This window comes from Bombyx mandarina, chromosome 11, assembly GCF_030267445.1.
Source record: "Bombyx mandarina strain Sakado chromosome 11, ASM3026744v2".
In the NCBI taxonomy this organism is placed as follows: domain Eukaryota; kingdom Metazoa; phylum Arthropoda; class Insecta; order Lepidoptera; family Bombycidae; genus Bombyx; species Bombyx mandarina.
In genome coordinates, this window is record NC_143218.1 from 3,096,189 (window position 1) to 3,122,811 (window position 26,623).

Sequence of the window (26,623 nt, forward strand, 5' to 3'; positions counted from 1 at the left end):
GCTAAAGTCGTATTTTCTAAATTAGATGCTAGTAATTATATTGTCAAGTAACAAAAAAGTAATTTTACTGGTGGCAGGACCTCTTGTGAGTCCGCACAGGTAGGTACCACCGCCCCGCCTATTTCTGCCGTGAAGCAGTAATGCGTGTCGGTTTGAAGGGCGGAGCAGGCGTTGTAACTATACTGAGACCTTAGAACTTATATCTCAAGGTGGGTGGCGGCATTCACGTTGTAGATGTCTATGGGCTCCAGTAACCACTTAATATCAGCTTGTTCACTGACCTTAGCAATAAAAAAAACAAGAAAATAATGCAAATAAAAAAATGTCCACTATCATTTGTTACTTCCTCATAGTACAATTGACGTGAGTTGAGTATTTAAATAGGATAATTGATGCTAGTCTGCGGGATTCGAACATAACACAGACGCGTCGCTAGATGCGAACGCACCGGACGTCTTACCCATTAGGCCGAGACGATTTTTTTTTTGTCAAGGAATTATTACTGTTGAATGTTATAAATAAACTGTTGAATGTTATAAACTGTTGAATGTTATAACTGTTGAATGTTATAAATAAACTGTTGAATGTTATAAATAAACTGTTGAATGTTATAAATATAATATAAATATAAATATTACTAACAATCACGCCACGTTAACTGGTCCCGTGATAAGTTCGTAAAGAACTTGTGTTACAGGTACCAGATAACGGAAATAAATGTAAGATTTTTATTATACACATACATAATAATATATTTAATATACATCCATAACCCTGGAAAAGACATTCATATTTATCATACAAATATCTTTCCTTGGCGGGATTCGAACCCGCGACCCCCTTGTGTAGTGACCATGTCACTTACCACTACACCAGACGGCCGTATTACTGGTGGCCCGAAAGCCTTTCCAGTTTCACCAGGACAGGTGGGCGAGCAAAGGATCAGCCAGGAGGGGAGGGATTTGCTAATAGCCGCCCGAGCGCCTCCGAAGGAGACTTAACAACTCAAGAGCAGCCGCTTCGCGAATGAATCTACTACCGGATCGGAAACGCGAGCCGCTGAGAAGATCCGGCGAGAAACTCAGCGGGTTGATCCATGGGTTAGGGTTTAGTCAAGTCCGTGTCATTTGATTAAAATTTTGCATGTCGGAAACTGTTATTAGTTTGGTAGCTAAACGCAGCACGATTCCCGAGAGATGTCAGCACGATTGCGGTATCGTCGGCGCTCGGCTAACTTCGTGTTACGACAGAGCCTAGCCGATGGAGGCGCGTAGACGCCATCACACTTACCAACCAGCCTTCTTGAAGAACGGTGCCTCCGTCCTAAGAACTGTCATTCGCTTTCGTTTGCTAGCGTCAAGAGAAGATTTCTAAATTGTTCTAAGACAACAAACGTGATTGGTGTACTCAATATTTCTCTTAGCTCGATCACCCTATTCGCGTTAATAATTGTGGCTTTTCCGACATGCAAATTTGTAATAATTTGATGCAAACAGACTTTTTGTTATAGAAAATAAGACCGAAATTTAGTTGTTGCAAAACGCAAAATTTTTTTAAAGGCTGTTACTGAGGATTGGAATAACGTGTGTATCCGAAAAAATCTTTCAAACGACAACTTAATTTGTAAAATTCATTGCCGCGATTGCACTTTTACAACAAACTTCTTTACTAGACTCTTTGCCATATTGATTTAAGTAGGTAAAAAAACAGCAAACAGATTTTCAATTTTTTCTTTAATAGTGTTCAAGAACAAATTGTATTTACTACAAAATAAAAACCATTGACCGAATACAATAATAGTGGCGTAGTTTGTGACAGCCGTCAAAAATGTCAGCTGTCATAATGACATTTGTGACACTTCGAATACAGATACAGACGCGAACATCCCGGAACGATCTAAAAGGTAACCTTAACACAGTTGCTGATTTATACTGACGTTTTAAATAAATATTTAAAGAAGAGATGACGTCAGACGTGGCTAATCGTTCCGTATTCATGAACTACGGTTAATTCACGTGACGTGAAACGCCATTCAGCCTAATGTATCGAAGCGGACATTTTTAAAGATATTATTGAACATTTTCTTTTGTATCTATCCAGCACTATTTATTCAATTCAGCCAGTGACAATGCTTTTGTTAATAAACAGTGCAGTTTATTTAATGCTAATAACATTTTAATATTGTCATTGTTCGATTTATATTCCGTGTGCTAATTAATGCGGAATAATATTTAAAAAAAAAAAAACTTATTCAATTATATTTAATATGAACAGTTTGTGCTTACACTTCAGTTTGAACTATGTTCTATATTAATAGTTTATTCTTTGAATTCGCGACACAATTGAAAATTACTTTTATCGGTTTTGGATATTTTGTTCATTATTAATTTTATTGTTTCCTAACTTATAGAATTACTATTTAATTGCATTAATTTAATGACAAATAAACAAACAGAAATACAATGTTAAATACATTTTTAATTAACGTAATACTGAATACATTTTATTTAAATACATTAAAAGACATGAAAACGCGATAAAGTTGATGTTTAGGATCATGACGTCCGTCGAAGCACACTCGGTCGAGTGAGACGTTGGGCTGGGGCGGACAACGCCATCTGTTGTCGAATAGCAAAAAGCGAAATTCGAAGCTTCTACTAGTATTATGTGAAATGCTCTCGAACATTGTGGACACATTCAAGACGACCTTTAGTGGCTCGGGCCAGTGGTTCCCAAACTTTTCTCAGCTACGAACCGTTTGGTTGAGAGAATTTTTTTGACGAATACTCTTAAGACTCATTTAGAGATGAACTTGGCCGCTAGAGTGGTGCCACTCGACTTTCATTGTAAATGCTCATAGAAACCCATATAGAGATGTACCTTGGTCGATAGAGTGGTGCCACTCGACATTCATTGCAAATACTCATAGAAGCTCATTGAAGCAAAATACGCTCCGACAACTGAGTCGTTATCCGTCATCTTCAAATGACTCTTGATATAATAATTACCATCTATATTGTTATACGAATCATAACATGTTACTTTTGAGTATTTATGAGTTTAATAAAATGAAATCGCTAGAATAAGAAGTAACAATTTTAATAACACTAATCGGATATGTGACGGGTCACGCGGTGTTAAGTGGCTCTAGACATTTTTTTTGCTTTGATGTGTGGACGAGCTCACAGCCCACCTGATCTTAAGCGGTTACCGGAGCCCATAGACATCTACAACGTAAATGCGCCACCCATCTTGAGACATCAGTTCTAAGTTCTCAAGCATAGTTACAACGGCTGCCCCACCCTTCAAACCGAAACGCATTACTGCTTCACGGCAGAAATAGGCAGGGCGGTGGTACCTACCCGCGCGGACTCACAAGAGGTCCTACCACCAGTAATAAAAAGTTGTAAGTTTAAGTTTGTAAGTAAGATAATTTCAATAAGTACATTCTCTTTTATTTATACATATAAAGATAGATATCGAGGGATGAAAGACTGTTTGATTTAGGTGACATTTCGCTCAACACGCGACATTTATCTTTGTAATTAAAGGTCCGTTTTATTCGGTATCAGCATCAACAGTCCGATGTTTTTAGTTGAAATTCAAGTAAATTAAATTATTTTTGAACTTTAAGCTTTAAATCAAATTTTTATTTAGCTTAATTTAATTATTAATTATAATAATAATAATTTCATATTGTATTATCATGAACAGTTTGATATTTTTAATTTTAAACTCAATTTTTTTTTTTTTTTTAAGTTTTACGTCATGAAACTTTTATTTAGATTAATTTAGATTATTAATTATAATAATAATTTAATTTAGATAGAACTCCTGTAAAAATCACCCCTCGATATAATTTCGCTTTGTTGTGGTCCATTTCAGTTCCAATCCTCGAAGTATTGCTTGAAGGGTATCGGTTCAGCGCCTTCCGGAACCTTCGACACGTGGACCTGTGTGAGAATAATTTAGTTAGTACAATAAACTTTTCTGGTGACGTCAGCTGTTTAATTTTAACCGACTTCTAAATTTGTCTTATTTAGTCGTGAGCACATGGCTTATGTTGCGTAGCCAGATCTTTTTTCTTTTTGCTTACTTGTTATTATTTTTTTTGACCTCTTTGTTTATTGCTTAGATGTGACTTAGACTTCGTAGTGCCTCAATCGATAAATAAAAGACCTAAAGTTTTGTATAAAATAAACTTAAAACAAACAAAACCAATCTGTCCGACGGGAGACACATCAAAGGATAATAAAAATAACAATATTGTTATTTTTATTTAAGCATCTTGTTAAATTTCGATGTACCTAGTCAATAGCGTCAAAATTTAATAAAAATATTGTTACGCTAGTAGTATCTAGAACGCTCAAGAAGTACAACGCCATCTATTGTCAGGTAGCGGAAACACACAATACTATAATTTTGTGGAATATTCTCGATGATTTTAGGGATTTCGTCTCGACTACAAAAGCGTTGCAGAGATGGCACGCAGTTAGTCAGTAATCGGAACTACTCGAAGCGAAACAGCGAACGCATCACCTGAAGCGAAGCGGAACACTCGAATTGAGAATTTTAAAACGTTCTAAGTGTTGAATACAGTTTTTAGTTGTACTTTTGGTGGAATTTTATTTATCCCGAACCTCAGCGCGTAGCAGTATCTACTTGCTTTTACTTTAAAAAAATATGTTACTAAGGCTTTTTAGTCTGTCTGCGGCTCGAAGGTCGAGTTACTAGGGGCCGTGAAGAAATCGATTATAGACACTCACCCAAGCCGGATAATCGTGGTATTTCAGGTATTGCTCAGCTCTATTCATCGCTTCGGCTTTCTCCTGAATAAAACACGACATTAGTTAATATACTGGATGTTAGGAGACCGCTTCCGAAAACGGAGACAGACGATAGTCCTGATGGCTCCATCGATGATGGGACGGAAAAAAATCGAAACTGATTTAAAAAAAAAAAACATTTTTAAATCATTTGAGTAGCATTCTTCACGCCCCATCGTGTTAGTAAAGCTACATGAAACGATAGTTTCATAAAAAATACATTGCTCTACTAAAAAAAATAAACCAGCAATGAAACACAAAATCAAAAACAGCTGATGCACGGGTCAACGACCGCCCGGGCGCGGCGTAGACTCGCGCGACCGCACAAATACTTATTTACAACATTTGTCTAAATAACTATCATTAGTACTCGTAAGAAGTCGAGAAGCTCATAAAGCTAAATAAAAGCTCAAGTGCGCTTAGGCAGAATACCAGCCAGATGGTCGGGTCTGGTTAACGGAGTGGTTGGTGGTAAGTTTATTTTTTAATTTTTACACAGCCCATCTGGTGTTAAATGGTTACCGGAGCCCATAGACATCTACAAACGTAAATGCCGCCACCCACCTTGAGATATAAGTTCTAAAGTCTCAGTATAGTTACAACGGCTGCCCCGCCCTTCGAACCGAAACATGTTACTGCTTCACGACAGAAATAGGCAGGGCGGTGGTACCTACCCGTGCGGACCCACCAGACGTCCTACCAACAGTAACTCTATAAACCATAAGTCTAGAAAACCATGCGGTCCATGCCACCCATGATTGAACACTATGGAGGAAAGTCACGTGTGGTCGCGATCCTCAGCAGTGACAGAACGATGAAGAATATAATATACAGGGTGTCCCAGAAAGAATGGATAATCCTGAAACACCTCATTGTAGAGCTATTGGGGACTCAAAATAAAAAATAAAAAAATATTTCTTAGTTAAAGCGATTCGATCGCCATCTGTGGTCGGATAGCGACCGTTACCTTCAGGTTTGAGCCGCGCCCGACCCACACATAGATGCCGCTGTAACTTCCGGTGTCAAGCACGTAGCATTCCTGGGAAATTGATAAATATGTATATCTATAAATCTGTATAATATTATTTAATTCGAGACGCAAAAACTTGTCATGGCGGGCGAATGCCAAATCTGACGAATCTGAATCACTAATCATCATCGTAATCCCTGACTGTTTTAATAATCTAACCGTCTGGATAATTAAATTAATCAAAATTCAACGCTATAGTCGATATATTTCAAGGTTTATTGAAGTCCATCGCTCACCGTGGACTCCATTGATGGCTAGTTGCTGGTCAACAACCATATGCCCGACCTCCCGACGCTCCGATAAATACATCTTTTACGTTTTAAATGTCTATGGGCTCCAGTAACCACTTAACGACAGGTGGACTGTGAGCTCGTCCACCCATCTATACAATAAAAAAAAGCCTAAGAGGCTATTCCAGCTACGTCTGATAGGTGAGCTCACGGGGGCTCAACTTGAGAGAATTAGCTAACACTAGCCCTAGCAAGAGCAGTGCTTCGTTGAATCTACCACCGGAATCGCGAGGATCCTCATAACAGTATAGGAACTCACATCGGTGTTCAGTTGCTCCTTCTTCAGTGGCGCGGGGAGTCTCGTTATCCTGATGCTGCCAGTCTTATCGGAGATCTCACTCAAGGATACCTCCTTCGTGACGACGCGTTCGAACTCCTGGAATGAATTGACAAGTAGCTACAAGTCTACGGTATTCTGAATCGGATCCCCTGTGCTGTGGGAAGACCACTTATATATCTTAATACATATAAATTACGTGTCACGTTGTTTGTCCGCGATGGACACCTAAACTACTGAACCGATTTTAGCTTTTGTTTATTTTAAATATGCGTTTTGTTCCAACTTAGGAAATAGGATGGTTTTTATTTCGTTGCAATATTTATTAATTAACAATAAAATGATTTCTTATGTTGATTATTGTTATCCATATATTAATACGTGAAGCAAAAACTTTGTATCCCTTTTTACGAAAATTGCGCTGACAGAGGAGTATGAAATTTTCCACACTTCTAGAGAATATAGAGAAGAAGTGCACAATGCTAATATTTTTTTAAAATAATGCATAAAAGATACATTAAATCAATAAAGAAAACATTACACACACTACATACCATGTATTTGACGCACACACGCATACATACTATTTATTGTCAAACTTTTGTTCTTGACGTCTGTGGTTAAATTGAGAATAGATGTAGTCTTGGCGCAATTTGTGATTATAGAAGTATAAAATACAATCATAATAGTGTACAAACTTACAATTCCAATTAATTATAGTCGAATTTCGACTACTGCGGGACGACTAGTTAATTGAAAGTTCCATAAATCCAAAACAAAGTTGAATAGAGTTTTAATTTTTACTTCGCTGGAAGTTCTGTTTATTCCTAACCCCATCCCCGTAACAAAAGGTAGTATGTAGGATACAGAGTGAACCATGGAGACCACGTTAACTAAATCATCACTCACTTGATCGTCGCCCCCTTCTTCGGCATCAGCGATGGCCTCCTTGTTGCCGGAGCCGAGGGCATCGAAGAACCTGTCGAAGATTCCATCGTGCGCTTCGGAGTCTGCAACGATAGCATAAGTTTTAACAAAAACCAATGTCCGTAGACAGGAGACGGAGCAAGACCTTAGAGACCAGAGATCAAGGGGTTTTGGACAGGAAACATGGCCCGAACTATAACCCCTCATTATTTCCCGTTGGTGACATGAGGCGACAGATCAATCGGTGAATGGACAGCAGCGATCTCAGAGTACTTTATTAAAGTAACCGATAGTACTGGTACTCTGACGTCAACACGTCCACACAAATGCGAAGTTTGAGACATGAGGTCTGAGAGAGCCCGGGAGGCGTTCACTAATGGTAGGACGTCTTGTGAGCCCACACGGGTATGTACCACCACCCTGCCTATTTCTTCCGAGAAGCAGTAATGCGTTTCGGTTTGAAGGGCAGCCGTGTAAGTATACTGAGACCTTAGAACTTATATCTCAAGGTCGGTGGCGGCATTTATATTGTAGATGTCTATGGGCTCCAGTAACCCTTTAACACCGGGTGGGCTGTGAGCTCTTCCACCCAGCTAAGCAACAAAAAAAAAGTTCTCTGCCGACACCAGACCACGAAGCCAGTTCTACTCACCAACCACTTCGATATCGGCCCTTCCATTGTGATCCTGGTCTTTAATCTGGTTGGCTACGGTGATGGCTTTCATCCTTTCGACTCCTTTCGCCTTCTCACCCACGAAGACGAAGATCTGATGGTCTACGTCCAAAATGAAGCAGTCGCCGTTGTTCAAGGACTCAAATGTCGGTTTTACCTTTGAGAGAAAAACAGAGCTGCAGAGGACTGTGTCTATAGTAGTGTAGTATAGGACTCTCGGCTGGATGTAGGTCGGATCTGTGTTTGTTTGTGTACGAGAAGAGCTCGGGATCAGTACAGAGCTGCAGAGGACTGTGTCTATAGTAGTGTAGTATAGGACTCTCGGCTGGATGTAGGTCGGATCTGTGTCTGTTTGTGTACGAGAAGAGCTCGGGATCAGTACAGAGCTGCAGAGGACTGTGTCTATAGTAGTGTAGTATAGGACTCTCGGCTGGATGTAGGTCGGATGTGTGTGTGTTTGTGTACGAGAAGAGCTCGGGATCAGTACAGAGCTGCAGAGGACTGTGTCTATAGTAGTGTAGTATAGGACTCTCGGCTGGATGTAGGTCGGATGAGTGTGTGTTTGTGTACGAGAAGAGCTCGGGATCAGTACAATAGTAATGTAGTATAGGACTCTCGGCTGGATGTAGGTCGGATCTGTGTCTGTTTGTGTACGAGAAGAGCTCGGGATCAGTACAGAGCTGCAGAGGACTGTGTCTATAGTAGTGTAGTATAGGACTCTCGGCTGGATGTAGGTCGGATGAGTGTCTGTTTGTGTACGAGAAGAGCTCGGGATCAGTACAGAGCTGCAGAGGACTGTGTCTACAGTAGTGTAGTATAGGACTCTCGGCTGGATGTAGGTCGGATCTGTGTCTGTTTGTGTACAACTCACCTGCTTAACGCGGACGTTTCTTTTACCCTTGATCTGGAAGAGTCGTTTCTCTGTTCCCTCATTGATCGTCACGTGGCTGAAGCCTGAGGCGTGTCCGCCTTTTAAGTAGCGGATGGCTGGAAATGTCTCTCGAATTAACAATTCTGTAAGCGCTATTTCACACGCGTAGATACCAGCACCCCATCCCACTATAGAACTGTAGTAGTGAGATCGTTCAAAATCTTCTTTATTATAATAATTCAAAATTAACTGACGCCTTTTTAGGCCTTGCTCATTCAATCATTTTCGCCATCTTCCTTTTCTCTGTCAGTCTCTTTTCCCTTTCTTACTGTTCCCTCTCACTCACATCTTAAAGCTCTGTACCACACTCCTTTCATACGTTCCGTTCTTAACAATCCTACAGGACTGAGACTTAGAACTCGCATCACGCGTTGTTGATGTTAATTGAATTTAATTTAGTAATGAAAATATAGTATATACCAAGTTAATTAGCATATAGATGCTAGTATAGACTAATATTATAAAGCTGAAGAGTTTGTTTGTTTGAACGCGCTAATCTCAGGAACTTCTAGGCCGATTTGAAAAATTCCTTCAGTGTTAGATAGCCTATTTATCGAGGAAGGCTATAGGCTATATAACATCACGCTAAAATCAATACAAGCGGAGCACCAATAAAGAATGTTTCAAAATCGGGGTCATTTTTACTTTTTGAGAGCTTCGGCTGCGTGCGCTGCAGAAACGATTAAAGTTTCGCTAAAATAATGTATGACAGAAGGATTTTCTCAGTGGGTCGCGTTTCCGATCCGGTGGTAGATTCTGCGAAGCACTGCTCTTGCTACAGTCAGTGTTAGCAACACTCCGGTTTGAGCCCCGTGAGCTCACCTACACACGTTAGGGTGAAGCTGAAATAGCCTCTCAAGGCTATCAGCATAGGTAGGAAAAAAAACCCTTTGAATAGCTAGACTAATTCTTTGTCCAACATAGCTGCCAGCTCTTCGATCTCCTGTGATGTCGACTAACCTTTTTGTTAATTGTGACCGTTTAATGCCAGACGCAATAAGCCCCCCATACTGACCTGGTGAGAAATACTCCAGGAACTCCTTGGACTCGTAATATTGGACCTCTCGGTGCTGTACCGCTGAACCCTGGAATTGTTCGTCGTCCAAGTTCACCGTGAGGATGGCCGCCGCGCCGGCTTCGTCCTGGCTGGTCCTCGAGCCGAGCCAGAAATGGATGTCCCATGTTAGACGGTCCTTATCGCCTGTGGTCTGGAATAAAGCTTCAACTTATATCCGCGTGGAGGTTTACGACGAAAGGGAAGATCTTCCACCGAGCGGGTGATATTGCTCGGTAGACCGACGGTCGTAATAAGGGCCCCGAAACTTCCATACTTTAAGACAAATATTTTTTTTGTTGAAAAATGAAAATTTAGTGGCTTTTAACAGTCGTTTATCGGTACACCTCGAGAGGTTTTTGTCTGCAGCAGCCATGTGCTTTCCAAGGAAGGTTTTCTGACCATTGCCATTAGGACTTCGTGAAGGTCTTGGGAATACAGCAGCGCAGGACCGATCATTACGGCGAACCTATCCAGCAGTGGACGTCCGTGGACTGGTGATGATGATGACTGAATGGGACGCATACCAGCTTCGCGGCAGATATGTGTGATACTCTTCTTCTTCTATATCGTTCCCTAATGTTTCTCCACTGTGTTCGATCATGGGTGGCATGGGCCGCATGGTACAGACTACCATTAAGTGCATCTCTAACTTGATCCGACCAACTGGCTGGTGGTCTCCAATCTTTTGGGCGTGGTACAAACCGAAATCGCTATCCCATCAGCGACTCCCACTGAAACATACCCTAATACAAATAGACCATCTACTTAACAACATGGTTTGTTATACTGAGAGAACGCTACCATTAATTCTTCTATGTCTCCCCTCCAATCGAAAGGGGGGGGGGGGTGAAATAAGCCAACACCAATTAGTTTCAGGGTGGTGGAAGTAATTTATGACACTTACGTTCAGTACAATGTAGGAGTCCCCGGAGTAGAAGAGCCCGAACTGAGTCTTTGGAACGGCGACCGGTTCGAAGTTCTGCAACAGAAGCTTAGCTTATAACCGGGTTCATTATCCGGGCGTTTGTCTCGACTCTCACATTGTGCCTTCTTTGAGAGCCGTCGATAACAACTTTGAGATGCATTCATGTTTTTTTTGTATATATATATTTATCATGAATTACTGGTGGTAGGAACACCACCCTGCCTATTTCTGCCGTGAAGCAGTAATTCGTTTCGGTTTGAAGGGTGGGGCAGCCGTGGTAGCTATACTGAGACCTTAGAACTTATATCTCCAGGTGGGTGGCGCATTTACGTTGTAGATGTCTATGGGCTCCAGTAACCACTTAACACCAGGTAGGCTGTGAGCTCGTCCACCAATCTAAGCAATAAATAAAAAAAAAAAAAAAAAGCCTTGAGGGGCTATTTTAGCTTCTCCTTGACGTGAGCTCACGGGGCTCAAACCGGGAGTGTTTCTAACACTGACCCTAGCAAGAGCAGTGCTTCGCAGAATCTACCACCGAATTTGAAACGCGACCTACTGAGAAGATCCGGCGAGAAACTCAGTGGGCTGTGTCTATGGGTTAGTTTACTCGTCGAGCCTTTCGTAGCAAGCGACGGGTTCGGAGAGAACGGCGACCGGTGCTTGTGGTACCTAAAAGCATCGTTAATGGATCGGGTCCGTAATGATATGTTTAGGGCGTATTAAAATATATTATAAATATATAATATTATTATTTCCGATTTCACAAACCTTATCGTGTGGTATAATTAAGCGAACTATATCAATTATTGTATTTGAATAGATCGATAAAAAATAATTAGATGTAACCACGAGGCACTTTATCAGCTATGCACGTAAAATATAATGAATTATTTTGCAAAACAACATCAACCGCAATACAAATGTATCCTGTTCCTATCAGAAAAAAACAAAACCCGAATGTGTTTCAGTTTTTAGATGTCCATGGGCATCGAACAACAAGGCACAGTGACTATCGACGGCAGAAATAGGCAGAATCGTATCTACCCTCATCTTATAGCAACTTACTTCAGACGCGTATATTTCTGCCGATATGAATTATGAAACTGAATTAATTGAGTGAAACTGTGAAGAGATGTGTGAAGTGACGGGGCGGCCTAAGCGCCATTGTCCATGGGCCGATAGTCACGCAGCAAACAGAGACTATTTGGAACTATTTTTAAATAGAACTATTTTGACTAAACAGCATCTCAATCTATATATTAATACGTGAAGCAAAAACTTTGTATCCCTTTTTACGAAAATTGCGCGGACGGAGGAGTATGAAATTTTCCACACTTATAGAGAATGTAGAGAAGAAGTGCACAAAGCTAATAATTTTTTTAAATAATGCATAAAAGATACATTAAATCAATAAAGAAAACATTACACACACTACATACCATGTATTTGACGCACACACGCATTCATACTATTTATTGTCAAACTTTTGTTCTTGACGTCTGTTGTCAAATTGAGAATAGATTAAATATTGTTTGCCTTTGTCAATATTTTTTTAAGTGTAGTCTTGGCGAAATTTGTGATTATAGAAGTATAAAATACAATCATAATAGTGTACAAACTTACAATTTCAATTAATTATAGTCGAATTTCGACTACTGCGGGACCTCTAGTAACGAGAAATAGACGGTAGTTTAAAAATAAAGTGTAGTTAGAACGATTTTGATAATGCCCACGAAAAAGACACAACTGCAAGATTTTGTTTTTATTGCTAAGATTAGTGGACGAGCTCCCGGTCAAATCTGGTATTAAGTGGTCACCGGAGTCCATGGACATCGACACTTAAATGCGCCCGACCACTTTGAGACATCAGTTCTAAGTACCAGTTTTTTTACAGTACAACATCCGCCCAGCCCTTCAAACCGAAACGCGTTACTTCTTCACGGCAGAAATAGGCAGGGCGGTGGTACCTAGCCGTGTAGACTTTCAAGCCGTCCTACCAACATTGCAAAGTATTCGAAAATGAATAATTTTAATTGTATCTGCGATTTGCCGAAAACCAAAGTTATCTATAATATTTTACTAATACGTTAATCCGAGAGACAACAACAGAAAAAGAGAATGTTCAAGGAAATCAAAATGGCCGCTTTTGATTTCTTGAATGCAAAAAAAAAAACGGAAAAAAAAACTTTTGGCGCGTATTCAAAACTAATCTTGTATAACGTAATTTTATATGTCGTCCGTAAAACTTGAATCTCTTTTACTTATATTAGTTCGTGTGTAATTAAATATAACTAGAGATAAAAAAAAACATGGCGGGTCCCCTGTCAAATTCTCCCGCCCAATTCTCATCTGCGTTTAATATTGTCTGTGCTTTGAATTTCACGGATTCACGAAAGCGAATGCTGCCTTGAGACATGAGGTTTGAGACTCCAAGTTATATTGTAAGTAATGTCTCAAGCTTCAAAACAGAAGTGCGTTACTGCTTCGTGGGAGAAATAGACAGGGCTATGGGACTTATAATTAGTTTTTGTGTAATTAAATATAACTAGAGATCAAAAAAAAACATGGCGGGACGCTTATCAAATTTTCCCGCCCAATTCTCATCTGCGTTTAATATTGTCTGGGCCTTGAATTTTACGGATTCACGCGAGCCACCAGCAGTAACCACTTAACACCAGGTGGGCTGTGAGCTCCTCCACCCACCTATGCAAAAAAAAGGGAGATCATCGCAGCTGCAGTATTTGCGCGTCTGGGAATGTAATGTGGCTTCAGCCGGCTTCGGATGAGCTATTATGGAAACCCGTCATCACCTCACCTCAATCCTCCATATTTCGAGACCCGGCTTCCTGCCGGCATCCGCGAATGCTTGGTGTACTTCAGGCATCTGTTAATTGAAAGAAAACGATTTATGCGTATTTAGATTTATCAGTTGATTTTTACCTTTTTTGGCTTAACACTAGTGAACGAATTAGGACGATATTGTCGTACCTAATTCGATCTTGTCTGGTCATCACGCTTCGTAATGCTTTCCATACTTATACCGAAATTATAATTACAATCACTACATAGTATAAAACAAAGTCGCTTTCTCTGTCCCTATATCTGTCCCTATGTATGCTTCAATCTTTAAAACTACACAACGGATTTTGATGCGGTTTTTAATAGATAGTAATTGAAGAGGAAGGTTTATATGTATAATAACATCCATTAGATAGTGGAGAAATCAATAATAAATTACAGTTACCGAAGCGAAGCGAGGGCGGGTCGCTAGTTAATTATATTCGAATTTCGACTACTTGCGGACCACGTCTAGTTGTAATAAATCAGTCATTAAAACGAATTTGTTACATGCGTAAAAAATATTTTCTACTTTTTTTTTAATATTTTATTAGACTAGTCAACGTTTGGAAAGGATTTATTTTTTTAATTATTATTAATGGCTGGGGAGGGAGCAAGAGAGGGAGAGAGAGAGGGAGAGAGAGGGAGAGAGAGAGGGAGAGAGAGGGAGAGAGAGAGAGAGAGAGAGAGAGAGAGAGAGAGAGAGAGAGAGAGAGAGAGAGAGAGAGAGAGAGAGAGAGAGAGAGAGAGGGGGAGAGAGAGAGGGAGAGAGAGGGAGAGAGAGGGAGAGAGAGAGAGAGAGAGGGAGAGGGAGAGGGAGAGAGAGGGAGAGAGAGAGAGAGGGAGGGAGAGAGAGAGGGAGAGAGAGAGAGAGAGAGAGAGAGGGAGAGAGAGGGAGAGAGGGACAGATTGAGAAAGGGAGAGAGAGAGAGCAGGAGAGCGAGAGAGAGAGAGAGAGAGAGAGAGAGAGAGAAATATACAATTCGATTTAAAATCGCTGTTACACAAAATAGACGCGTGTGGCTACGAATCCATTAACTGGTCGCACGATGACACCTTCAACATGTAATGTTCTTAGAAACTCGGTCAAGTAAATAATCAGTAAATAGACAGAGAACTAAACAGAGCGGGATGTATTTCGGGATGTATTTGACGTAATTTTCTTCGGCTTTCTTCCTCTACATAACCGTTACTATTATCTTACTCATTACACACAGAGGGTACAATAATACGTTCATTTCAATATTTTTTGTTAATTGTTATGTTTTTAAGCTCACATATTGTCACTTTTATGCAATCCATGAATTTCAGTTTAATTTTTGTTTAGTAATTTTCTATTTTGGAACGAAGTTCCTTATGAGACGACGTGGAGGGGTACCTTAACCGGGAAAAAGCGTCCGTAACGTAAGATTTTTATTATTTATGTATAGTCTTAGTATGATGGCTATACAGTGTCTAATGAATAGTCTACGTGATGATGGCTATTATTTTTCTTATTCATACAAATAGCTGTTTCTTTGTATATTTTTATTATATATTTTTTTATAAATCATTGTGTATAAAATATATGTCGGAGCAAATATGACTATTTACCTACTGATCATCAACTAATTACTCTGTGATAAGAAATTAATGTTAAACAGTTCCTTTTATTGTAATTTCAATACTTTAAAACGTGTTTGAAAAACGTGTAAACCCGCTCACGTGTTTGAAAAACGTGTAAACACGCTCACGTGTTTAAAACGTGTCAACACGCTCACGGGTACGAAGCCCCATAAATACGGCCGTGCTGTCTAGCACTGATTGATTCGTGTCCGAGCCGTTGTACTGTACGGATATCTCTGTAACGTTGTTATGCTTCTCGTGCAATATACGAAGTTCTTGTGAAGTTCTCGTGAAGTTTTGTTTCGGAAACCCAAACATGAGTTATCGTCAACAAAGCAATAACCGTGACGTCAGCAATGCTGACGTCACACTTTTTAAAAACGTTCCATCTGTATCTCCCCCGACATCAGAAGTGAAGGATCAGGACTCTACTCTCACTGGCGTGACGTGTTTGAACATGTTCGAAGTACAGCGGAAAAACATGATGCAGATGAGAATACCAGTAACGGTATCTGAGATCACGGGTCAGAAATTCTTCGGGAACAGACAGATTCCGATCCATGTGCTTGGTGCGCTACGATTGATATGTACCTCGATGAACGTCTACTGGATGGTGCACGGCTCATTGTAGTCTTCAGTGGGGCCCTGAAAGGCGGTGCCTTATCATGATTGTCGCGGATTTCATACGTAAGTGTCACATGGAGGCATTTGCGACTTATTTCTCGCTCGTTATGCAAAATTCTTGCTGCGACGCTTATCAATTTAAGCAATGGTAAGCCACAAAAGCGTGAATGCAGCATACGCAAGTCGTGTAATAGCGTCTGCTACCTCGATGGAAGATCTGAGCCACGAAGAAACTTTATCACATGGCATTTACTAGCGGAAATAGGACACGAAACAAGCTGTTGCAAGAAATTAAGGCAAGTGCAAGTCTCAAGTGGAAGTTCGATCACAATAATGGATCTGTCATGACGACAAGCAAGCAAACAAGAAAGCAAGCAATTTTTCGTGGGGAAGAAAATTCACACATTTGAAGTCGTCGTGACCTGTAAGATACACCGTCCGGTGCGTTCGTGTCTGACGATGCGGCGGTGTTCGGGTCCCGCAGGCGGATGCCAGTTTTTCGGGTGAAGTGTGTGCTTGTGCGTGCTTGACAAGTGTTCGCGGTTGGCTTCCGCAGTGTGGGAGTAACATCGTGTAGTAGAGGTGGAACCCGCAAAATTGTAATTTGCGTGGTGGCTGGTGGTAAGATGTCTTGTGAGTCTGCACAGGTAGCCAGAGGTGAGACTTCTGCGGTCGCAGCCCACCCAGTCTGCGAGAACCGGGCAGATCGCCTCGACGGTACGGAGGCCGGCCGACGGGTCCGCCAAATGACGAGACTACGCCTCCAGCACGGACTGCCGAGTTTGGAGCCCTCGCGCTCCGGCTGCACTTGCGCTAGGGCGCGCCGCCTCGTAGGAGACTGTGAGGTATCCTTGAATGACTCTGACCGCGATCGCGCGCTGCCGCCGTCGCAGCGCAGCGACGTTCTAGTGGGTAAGGACGTGGCACCAGACGGGTGATCCGTATAGTGCCATCGACCGCACGGGTACCGTCACCCTGCCTATTTCTGCCGTGAAGCAGTGGTGTATTTCGGTTTGAATGGTGGGGCAGCGGTTGTAGCTATGCTGAGACCTTGAAACTTGTATCTCGGGGTGGATGACGCGTTTGCGTTGTGGATATATGTGGGTCCAATAACTACATAGCACCAGGTGGGCTATGAGCTCGTTCATAGTCCACCCATCTAAGCAAAAACATTGCCACGAGTTGCCGCCGAGGCAAATTGATGGCGCGATGTCATCGACGGCCGCGAGCAACGCAGCAGCAGAGCGACGTGCCGGTAGCTGCGTAACATCGGGTGTTTTGGTAAATGAGAAAAATCTGGTGAGTCGTTTTACTTTTATTTGGAATCTGATGCCGAATGTTCTCTTGTCGAGAAATCTATTAGTAGTAGCTTCATAATTCAGGAATTTTATGCGATGGTTCTCATAAAGGGTCTGTTGTTTTGACCAAAACTGTACGGAACAAATCCTTTGCGATGATTTATTGCTTAACCATTTTAATGTCATGTACTACCCGATAGTTGTTTTAATCGGTTCAGTGAGATTGAGCATTCAGCGAAATAAGCACTTAAATCTAGTGTGTCCTTATTCGAAGCCCACACTTGCGTTATTGCTGACCAAGCTCGCAATTAGCTCATGGAATTGTTCTTGACATGTTCTTGACAAGAAGTGCTAGAAGCACATATTTTTTAAATTGTTCTATCCAACGTATAAAAAGGGTGAGCCCTCTTGAGCTTTTAATAATTCGCGTGCCATACCCCGAAAAGCTTTTTACTTTAAATGATACTGAAAACAAGAGATTAACCTTGACGAGACCAGAGAGCAACCGGTTCCCCTCGTACTAATGGACAGGTAGAGCGCGTTATGAGTGTCCTAAAAGCAATGTTAACAGCGGTAGACTAGCGATACCAGATCGTGGCAAGATGTTGTAGGTGAGGTTCAGCTAGCTATTAATTGCACGATGAGTCGTGTAACGAAAGCATCGCCACTCGAGCTTTTAATCGGCAAGGTTGCAAGACCGTCGTTGATGTGTAGCGATGTAGACTGAAATTGATATTGACGAAATTCGCGAGATAGCGTATGAGAACAAAAGATTATGATAAGGCGCGATTTAATCAAACAAAGGCGAAAATTTAAAATTTTCCGGTAAGCGTACGTACAAATATGCACACGATAGGTTGAGGAGGATATCAGTAGGTCATGTACCAGTCGAAGTTGATGTTGACAATGATCCTATTGAAGATGAGTGAGCCTAAGTTGTGCTGGAAACTCTAGTAAGACTCTATCGGCCGTATTGTGTTCGACCGTACTAGTAGCTATTACGTAGTCGTAGCCCGGTAGAAATCGATGTCTCTTGAGGCAACTCAAGTAGTCCGTGGGTGCGCGGTGCGCGTTTGGCTCTGACGGAGGTCGGGGTCTGTAAATACCATCGTGTGTAGTCAGGGGGTGATGCACACGGGCGATTCACGCTGTGGATGCGCATCATGAGGGCAATTGCGATTGCTGGTCGGCGGGAGAGCCGTGGCGATAGAGAGGCTTATGTGAAGTTTCGATAATTTAATTATGCTTAATTAAATGGTTGAATGAATAAACGACGGTGGTACAAGGCTCTGATCATCCTCCGCTCTTTAATTTGCTCTAGAAGTTTATTGTGATCAATTATTTCCGTATACTTGAGAATTTTCTAAGCTTTTACTATGTGTGTGTGCTTAATTCATCAAAATGTAGTGCAATCCCTAAATACGATTTTGTTGAAACTAGTGATTTAGAAGATGTAGAGTCAAAAGACCACGATACAACTAACTGATTAAAGTAAGGATTTTTGTTGTCCTATTTTGTGTGATTAGTAAAGATAAGTATTCGGTGTCATTTATAAAACTGGTAATTGAACACATCACCTAAATCGAGCGTGTGTTTTATGTTGAAGTTGGGTGCCGGATGGAGGTCCCACTTATTTGCGTCGCTCGATGGAGGTATCAAGGTTATCGTCACTCGATATAGGTGGCATGAGTTACTCTCACTAGATGGAGGTGATTGTAACGACAGTTTGTGATTGATACTGAATACTGATGAAATACTACTCACATTACTTAGTTTTGTAATGACTCTGGTTTCTAATGCTTATTGAGCGTTAATGAAATTTTTCAGTTGTATAGTGTGTCGCTAATAATTGGGTAATTAAATTATCTACTCACACAGGTTAAAGATCTTGTTGAAAGCTAACGTTATGTTTTGTAATGAAAGAATCCCAATCCTCAATCTTGAATGAATCAGGATTGGCCGAGACGAAACCTGTTTGATATTACAGAAGGTTATTTTTCTAGCAGGAGCGTCACACAGGGACGTGTGACATGTCAGAATGGCCGTGTCGTGATTAAAGACTTTTAGTAATATTAAGACGTTATTTTGACTATTATTTTAAATGATGAAATGCTGTTTTGATAAATATCACAAAATGTAGGGTAGACTCCGTAACGCCACAGTATAAAATGGCGGTACGTGGACAGAGTCGTGGCGTTCCGTGTCAGACAGTCATCCAGTCCGTATCAGACGGTCCGTCCGTCAGAGTCAATGAGTCTCTGGCAGTCAGTCAGTCTGTTGGTATGTGGCACGAAACTGTCGGTTTACCCTGTCATTGTGAAAGTTGTGTGTGTTGGGTTTCAATAATTATTATTCAAAAAGTTTTATTGACTAAACTGAGTTCAATCGAACACGAGTGATAACGGAAACTACCGCTTAACCATCCCCGCCGCGCGCCGATTTATATTTCTTAATGCTATCCTGATAGTTACTTAAAATGTTTACCAATTTATGAGAAAGTCAGTATCAACATCAGCAGTAAGATCCAGCCGTTGGCCTTTGTCTTTGTTGACGGGTCGACCATCATTAAAAGTAAGCCTGTACATTACCCCTATCCTATTTTCCTTCCTTGAACCAATTTCAGAGCCCCTGTGGACCACGGTCATAATACATAAGGCCTAGGCCACAGCATCGTCCTACCTACATCCTTTAGAGCCCCTGTGGACCACGGCGTACGAGACCGCTCAGCACCACAGCATCATTCCCATGTGAGCTCTTCATTACGCTATTTATTTTCAGAGCCTCTGTGGACCACGGTCATAAATATAAGGCCCAGGCCACAGCATCGACCTTCACAATCCTTTAGAGCCCCTGTGGACCACGGCGTACGAGACCGCTCAGCACCACAGCATCATTCCCATGTGAGCTCTTCATTACGCTATTTATTTTCAGAGCCTCTGTGGACCACGGTCATAAATATAAGGCCCAGGCCACAGCATCGACCTTCCCAATCCTTTAGAGCCCCTGTGGACCACGGCGTACGAGACCGCTCAGCACCACAGCATCAAACCCTCATAAGCCTAAACAAAAGGCAAGAAAGAAACATTACTTTTCAGAGCCTCTGGGGACCACGGTCAAAATGATTGACTATGACTGACTAACTTTGACCGACTTAGGCCTAGGCCCCAGCATCGTCCTAGTTCCCACTTCCATTAGAGCCCCTGTGGACCACGGCGTTCGAGACCGCTCAGCGCCACAGCATCAATCCTATCTACGAGAAATCAAATCGTGCAATTATGCGTGGAGCATTTGTATCGATATATCTACGAGTACATAAATCGTGCGAGTAAGCGTGGAGCATTACAAGCACTTCAATATCATCGCTCACCTCCCATGTACAGCATTCCTATACTTATAACAATTTTGTATAAAGCTTCTCAATCTTTATTCTGTACTACATAAGTACCACAGTGTACGCCCACTACATAAGTACCACAGTGTACGCCCACTGCATAAGTACCACAGTGTACGTCCACTACATAAGTACCACAGTGTACGTCCACTACATAAGTACCACAGTGTACGTCCACTACATAAGTACCACAGTGTACGTCCACTACATAAGTACCACAGTGTACGTCCACTACATAAGTACCACAGTGTACGTCCACTACATAAGTACCACAGTGTACGTCCACTACATAGTACCACAGTGTACGTCCACTACATAGTACCACAGTGTACGTCCACTACATAGTACCACAGTGTACGTCCACTACATAGTACCACAGTGTACGTCACAATATAAAACTACACAAAATAAGTTACTTTCAAAGTAACATAAAAAGGTACACAGATACCAATCTCAGAAACAGACATTCCATTGTTTCAGATGGACTCCAAGAACTCTCTGGTGATACACCATACATGGGCGGCTGGTGCAGAGCGCGCACCGCCTGTCAGTATGGCCGTGTCGGAGCAAATATGACTATTTACCTACTGATCATCAACTAATTACTCTGTGATAAGAAATTAATGTTAAACAGTTCCTTTTATTGTAATTTCAATACTTTAAAACGTGTTTGAAAAACGTGTAAACCCGCTCACGTGTTTGAAAAACGTGTAAACACGCTCACGTGTTTAAAACGTGTCAACACGCTCACGGGTACGAAGCCCCATAAATACGGCCGTGCTGTCTAGCACTGATTGATTCGTGTCCGAGCCGTTGTACTGTACGGATATCTCTGTAACGTTGTTATGCTTCTCGTGCAATATACGAAGTTCTTGTGAAGTTCTCGTGAAGTTTTGTTTCGGAAACCCAAACATGAGTTATCGTCAACAAAGCAATAACCGTGACGTCAGCAATGCTGACGTCACACTTTTTAAAAACGTTCCATCTGTATCTCCCCCGACATATATAATAATCATTGTGAATAATGTTCATAAAGTAGGCACTGCCTGTCTCGTGGAGAAAAATAAATAATTTATTTTATTTATTTGTTTATATATTTAACCGTTGGCTTAAGGGACTATTTGGACTACGCGCGGACCGGTGGGTGAGCTCACGGGGCTCAAGCTGAGGAGATTTGCTAGCACTGGCCCTGCGTGTCCACAAAACTCCCAAACACCAGTGAAAATTTAACCCACTGAGTTTCTTGGGCATTTTCTCAGTAGTTCGCGATTCCGATGGTAGATTGAGCGTAGCGCTGCTCTTGCTGAGGACAGTGTTAACAAATTCTCTCGGGTTGAGTCCGTGAGCTCACCTACTCTTCCGCGTGAAGTAGAATAGCCCTTTAGGCTACCAATGATTAGGTAAGGGAAAATATACATTTATAATACTTTTGTGCATGTGTAGTCTTCTTCTTCTTCAGCGTTCCCTCACTGTTGAGGATCGCGACCACATGTGACTTTCCTCCACAGTGTTCGATCATGGGTGACATTAACCGCTTAGACTAGACTACCACCAACTGGTTCCTTTACCAGATCTAACCATCTGGCTGGTGTTCATGCGACTGAGTTCCTTATAAACGGCTGGACCAATTTTGATGAATTTTGTGTGTGCGTGTTGTGTATTTAAGTTCCCTTGTAGGCAGACGAGCACACGGCCCACCTGATGGTGAGCGATTACCGTCGCCCATGGACTTCAGCAATGCCAGGAGCAGAGCCAAGCCGCTGCATACCGTAAACAAGTGGATCAATGCTTTGGATTCAATGCTTTAGATTCACAATTCAATATCTTTACTTTCAATTTTTTTTTTGTAAACTATCAAAACGGCCGGTTGTTTTTCGGATTGGAACCCGCAATGCAGGTTTTACGAGCTGGCAAATGATAGATCCGCTCGAAATAGTCTGAAAAACACGGTGATGTCATCGGGGATACGAGTGCTGCCAGGTTTTAGACACGCAATCGTTTATATCAACCGACTGACTCGGCGATGCGGTAAATAACGGCCTTGACTATTGCACCGAGGGTCGTGGATTCGATTCCCGCATCGGAACATATACCTACGTTAGCCGCTAGGGGCGCTGTTCCAACTCCATACAAATTCGAATTAACTTTTACGCTATCGAGAACGTTTAAAAACTCGCACTAAGCACACAGGCCGTTGATATCACCAGCAATTTGCGTTAAGTCCGTATTTCTTTAAAGCTTTAAAAATTCTGTTGTTGTAATACGAAAAAGGGAAGAACTTCCACCGAGCGGGTGATAATGCTCGGTAGACCGAATGTTGTAGTTTACAAACACTACACAAGCGCAACGTGTGAATATGTTGAACGCGAGCTACATGGTAGGTGGAGTGGGGGTGTTAGGTTTTATTTTCGTTACGGAATTTCTTGATTCGGTCGCCGCACTCAAAGCCCGCTATAAAAGCTATGTAATAGTTTAAAACAAATTCCCGAAATTATCAATAGATTTTGTAAAAATTAATAAATTATCAATATATAATGTTTTGAACACGGCAACACTCGCGAATCTAACGTTATGGGGGAAATCGATAAGCCATGGTGTGGGCGCGACCGTTAATGTCGACTCATGGGAAATAAATAGATTAACGACGTATGTATGTAGCTTTTATAAAACACGTAAATGTAAATAATTCGGTATTTTTGTTATCGAGCTAGTCATTCGCGGCTCTCCTGATGTAAAGAGTTTTACCGAAACTCATTTACCTACCTATCAACACTGATCCCGCTATCCAACTCTGAGTAAAATCTAGAAGTTTCAATCATTTCAATTTTTCAAATGAAATACGTACTCAACAAATGTTCACGATTGACTTCCACGGTGAAGGAATAACATCGTGTAATAAAAATCAAACCCGCAAAATTATAATTTGCGTAATTACTGGTGGTAGGACCTCTTGTGAGTCCGCGCGGGTGGGTACCACCACCCTGCCTATTTCTGCCGTGAAGCAGTAATGCGTTTCGGTTTGAAGGGTGGGGGCAGCCGTCGTTACTATAAATGAGACCTTAGAACTTGTATCTCAAGGTGGGTGGCGCATTTACGTTGTGGATGTCTATGGGCTCCAGTTACCACTTAACACCAGGTGGGCTGTGAGCTCGTCCAACCATCTAAGCAATAAAAAAAAAAAAAAAAATAAATAAAAAAAAAACATAATTTTTACTGGTGGTAAGCAAGAGTACGTGCCACCGCCCCGCCTATTTCTGCCGTGAAGCAGTAATGCGTTTCGGTTTGTAGGGTGGGGCAGCCGTTGTAACTATACTGAGACCTTAGAACCCATATCTCAAGGTGGGTGGCGCATTTACGTTGCAAATGTCTATGGGCTCCAGTAACCACTTAACACCAGGTGGGCTCGACCACAAATCTAAGCAATAAAAAAATATTATACAATTTTGCTGCTAAAGACGGTCGAACGAGCTCATGCGGCCCTGATGTTAAGTGGTTACCGGAGCCCATAGACATCAGCAACGTAAATTCTGTCACCCACATCGAAACACAATACAATGGCTGCTTCGCCCTTCGAGCGAACTAGGCCTATAATTCTTTAGGTTACGACCTTAAGATCTACCCTCGTACCCTACCCTTAAAGACAAAGGACAAATAAGACTGACCCCTATTTATCTTATTAAGGAAAAATTAATATTTAGTTTGGTTATCTAAGATATGTCAATAACCGGCGGTCTCTTGACAGCGATTCAGTATAAGCGGACAGCTTGCAGCGGATAGGCGCGTTAGACCTACGCCTAATGCGTTTTAACATGTCGACTGTCGTGTAGGTCACCGGTGCCCTACGCGGCGCACTCAAGTAATTATGTCGATTTCTCTCTTCGATTTTTTTACCAAGGCGCAAGAATATCTTAGAGGCTCTGCTAAACTAAGTTAGGCCAGACCGTGAGCTCACTGACGACGTTGCTAACACTAGCCCTGACAGGAGCAGTGCTTCGTCGAATCTACCACCGGATCGAAAGCACGACCCACTGAGAAGATCCGGCGAGAAACTCAGTGGGCTGTGCTCCTCTTGACCTTGAAACTTGCGATTTTAAAAACCCTAATCGCTTCGCTTATTTCCGTGACGCTGCGAAGACACCGCGCCTTTACGCAAACAATTGCTTAGTATCGTCATATTATACAAACAAACATCATCTGTTTGTTTGTTTGTTTATTCTATTCATTGTTGTTATGAGTTCTAGACTAGTTGAGTGATGTGGCTACGATGATTCCTTAATTGAGAAAGAATTGAACGCTTTCCATTTTCCCGGGACAAAAGTAGCGTGTTTAATTTACGTGCCCAAAGTTAATTTGTTGATGCGTACAGCGAACGCACTCTCGTATTAATTATAACAAACACGTGCTCAGTGCGAGTTGTTAACGTTCTCGATAGCGTAAAAGTTAACTCGAATTTCACTCATCTAGTCAGTAGTTGTTTTTTTTTTTGTTATGATCTTCATCATTCTCCTGCCCTACTCCCAGTCACCTGGGGTCGGCGCATCATGTTTTCTCCTTCCATACTCCTCTATGTATCATTTCTTGGCTCACTCCCGTCCTACACATGGGTTGACGAGCTCACATTTCACCCGGTGGTAAGTGGTTACCGGAGCCCATAGACATCCACGATGTAAATGCCGCCACCCACCTTGTTCTAAGGTCTCACAGTATAGTTACAAAAGCCTATTTCTGCCGTGAAGTAGTAATGCGTTTCGGTTTGAAGGGCGGGGCAGCCGTTGTAACTATACTGAGACCTTAGAGCTCATATCTCAAGGTGGGTGCCGCATTTACGTTGTAGATGTCTGTGGGCTCCAGTAACCACTTAACACCAGGTGGGCTGTGCGCTCGTCCACCCATAGAAGCAATAAATAAAAAATTTGAAAACTCTTTTTTTTTCCACCCCTTCGACAGAGAAACTGGCACGTAAATGCCACTTAAAGTATTGGACTGCAAACGCAGGCTATGATGACGAAGGGAATTGTTTGGTGCGGTAGGGCCCTAAAATATCCTTGGGCTTGCGGTCTTTTATTTTCCTACCTATGCTGATAGCTTTGAGAGGCTATTTCAGCTTCTCCTTGACGTGTAGGTGAACTCACGGGGCTCAAGCCGGGGTTGTTGCTAACACTGGCCCTAGCAAGAGCAGTCGCAGAATCTACCACCGGATCGGAAACGCGACCCACTGAGAAGATCCGGCGTGAAACTCAGTGGGCTGGCTTGCGATCTGCTCCCAACATCTGCAGATCATTCCCCACATACCCCGGTTGCCTCCTACGCGCGGATATTTCCTAGGAGATTCGATCCCCACCCGAAGAAAAAACGGTATACTGATGGAAGTGGCCTGTGAGGGTCGGATTGGGTGAGGCTCCATTTTAGACATTCAGGCGTGAAACCATGCAGCTTCTGGTTTGAACTGCGCGCTAACTATTATGCACTAAAAATGATTCTAAATGACCAACCTAGACAAAAGGAAAAACACTTCCTAACATTCTTACACATAATACAAACATAATTGGCATTAACACTCCAAAAACTTTTCTTAACACAGTATCTGAACAAGATATTAATCTCATAATAAACAAACTAAATTTAAGATACTGTCATTTGTAAATTTTCTCTTCTATACCGACGCGCTCTGAATAATTTGACCGGTATTTTGTTAATAAAACGGAGCTAATGTATTAAAAATACACAAATTAACAGTTATTTTAATGGTAAACTAACGTGTTTTGTGTTATTTAGTAATGTTTTATTAAATTTCAAGCGATGTTTTAATTCAAAAAATAAAATTTATGACTCACTTTAGGTAGCGTGCACTCTCACTGACGACAACGCGCTGACTGCGTCGACATTCTGTTTCTAGTTGTCTCTGTGTGTTTTTTGGAGGAAACAAAATAA

General features: G+C 41.7%; 1 protein-coding gene across 2 annotated transcripts; it reads right to left on the reverse strand.

Annotated features, from left to right (window-relative positions):
• Positions 1 to 1,714: 1,714 nt before the first annotated feature.
• On the reverse strand, positions 1,715 to 26,623 carry LOC114251503 (gelsolin). Of its 2 annotated transcripts, XM_089731414.1 has the most exons (12): positions 26,527 to 26,623; positions 13,752 to 13,820; positions 10,916 to 10,990; positions 9,970 to 10,162; positions 8,895 to 9,010; positions 8,003 to 8,180; positions 7,333 to 7,433; positions 6,406 to 6,522; positions 5,794 to 5,865; positions 4,767 to 4,829; positions 3,848 to 3,953; positions 1,715 to 2,618 (listed from the first exon to the last, which is right to left on the reverse strand). In XM_089731414.1, the coding sequence occupies exons 2-11, from the start codon at positions 13,818 to 13,820 to the stop codon at positions 3,882 to 3,884; spliced, it is 1,056 nt and encodes a 351-aa protein (XP_089587540.1). In that variant the 5' UTR covers positions 26,527 to 26,623; the 3' UTR covers positions 1,715 to 2,618; positions 3,848 to 3,881. The 2 variants fall into 2 exon arrangements, with proteins under 2 accessions (XP_089587540.1, XP_028041588.2); XM_028185787.2 differs by having other exon boundaries at positions 1,715 to 3,953.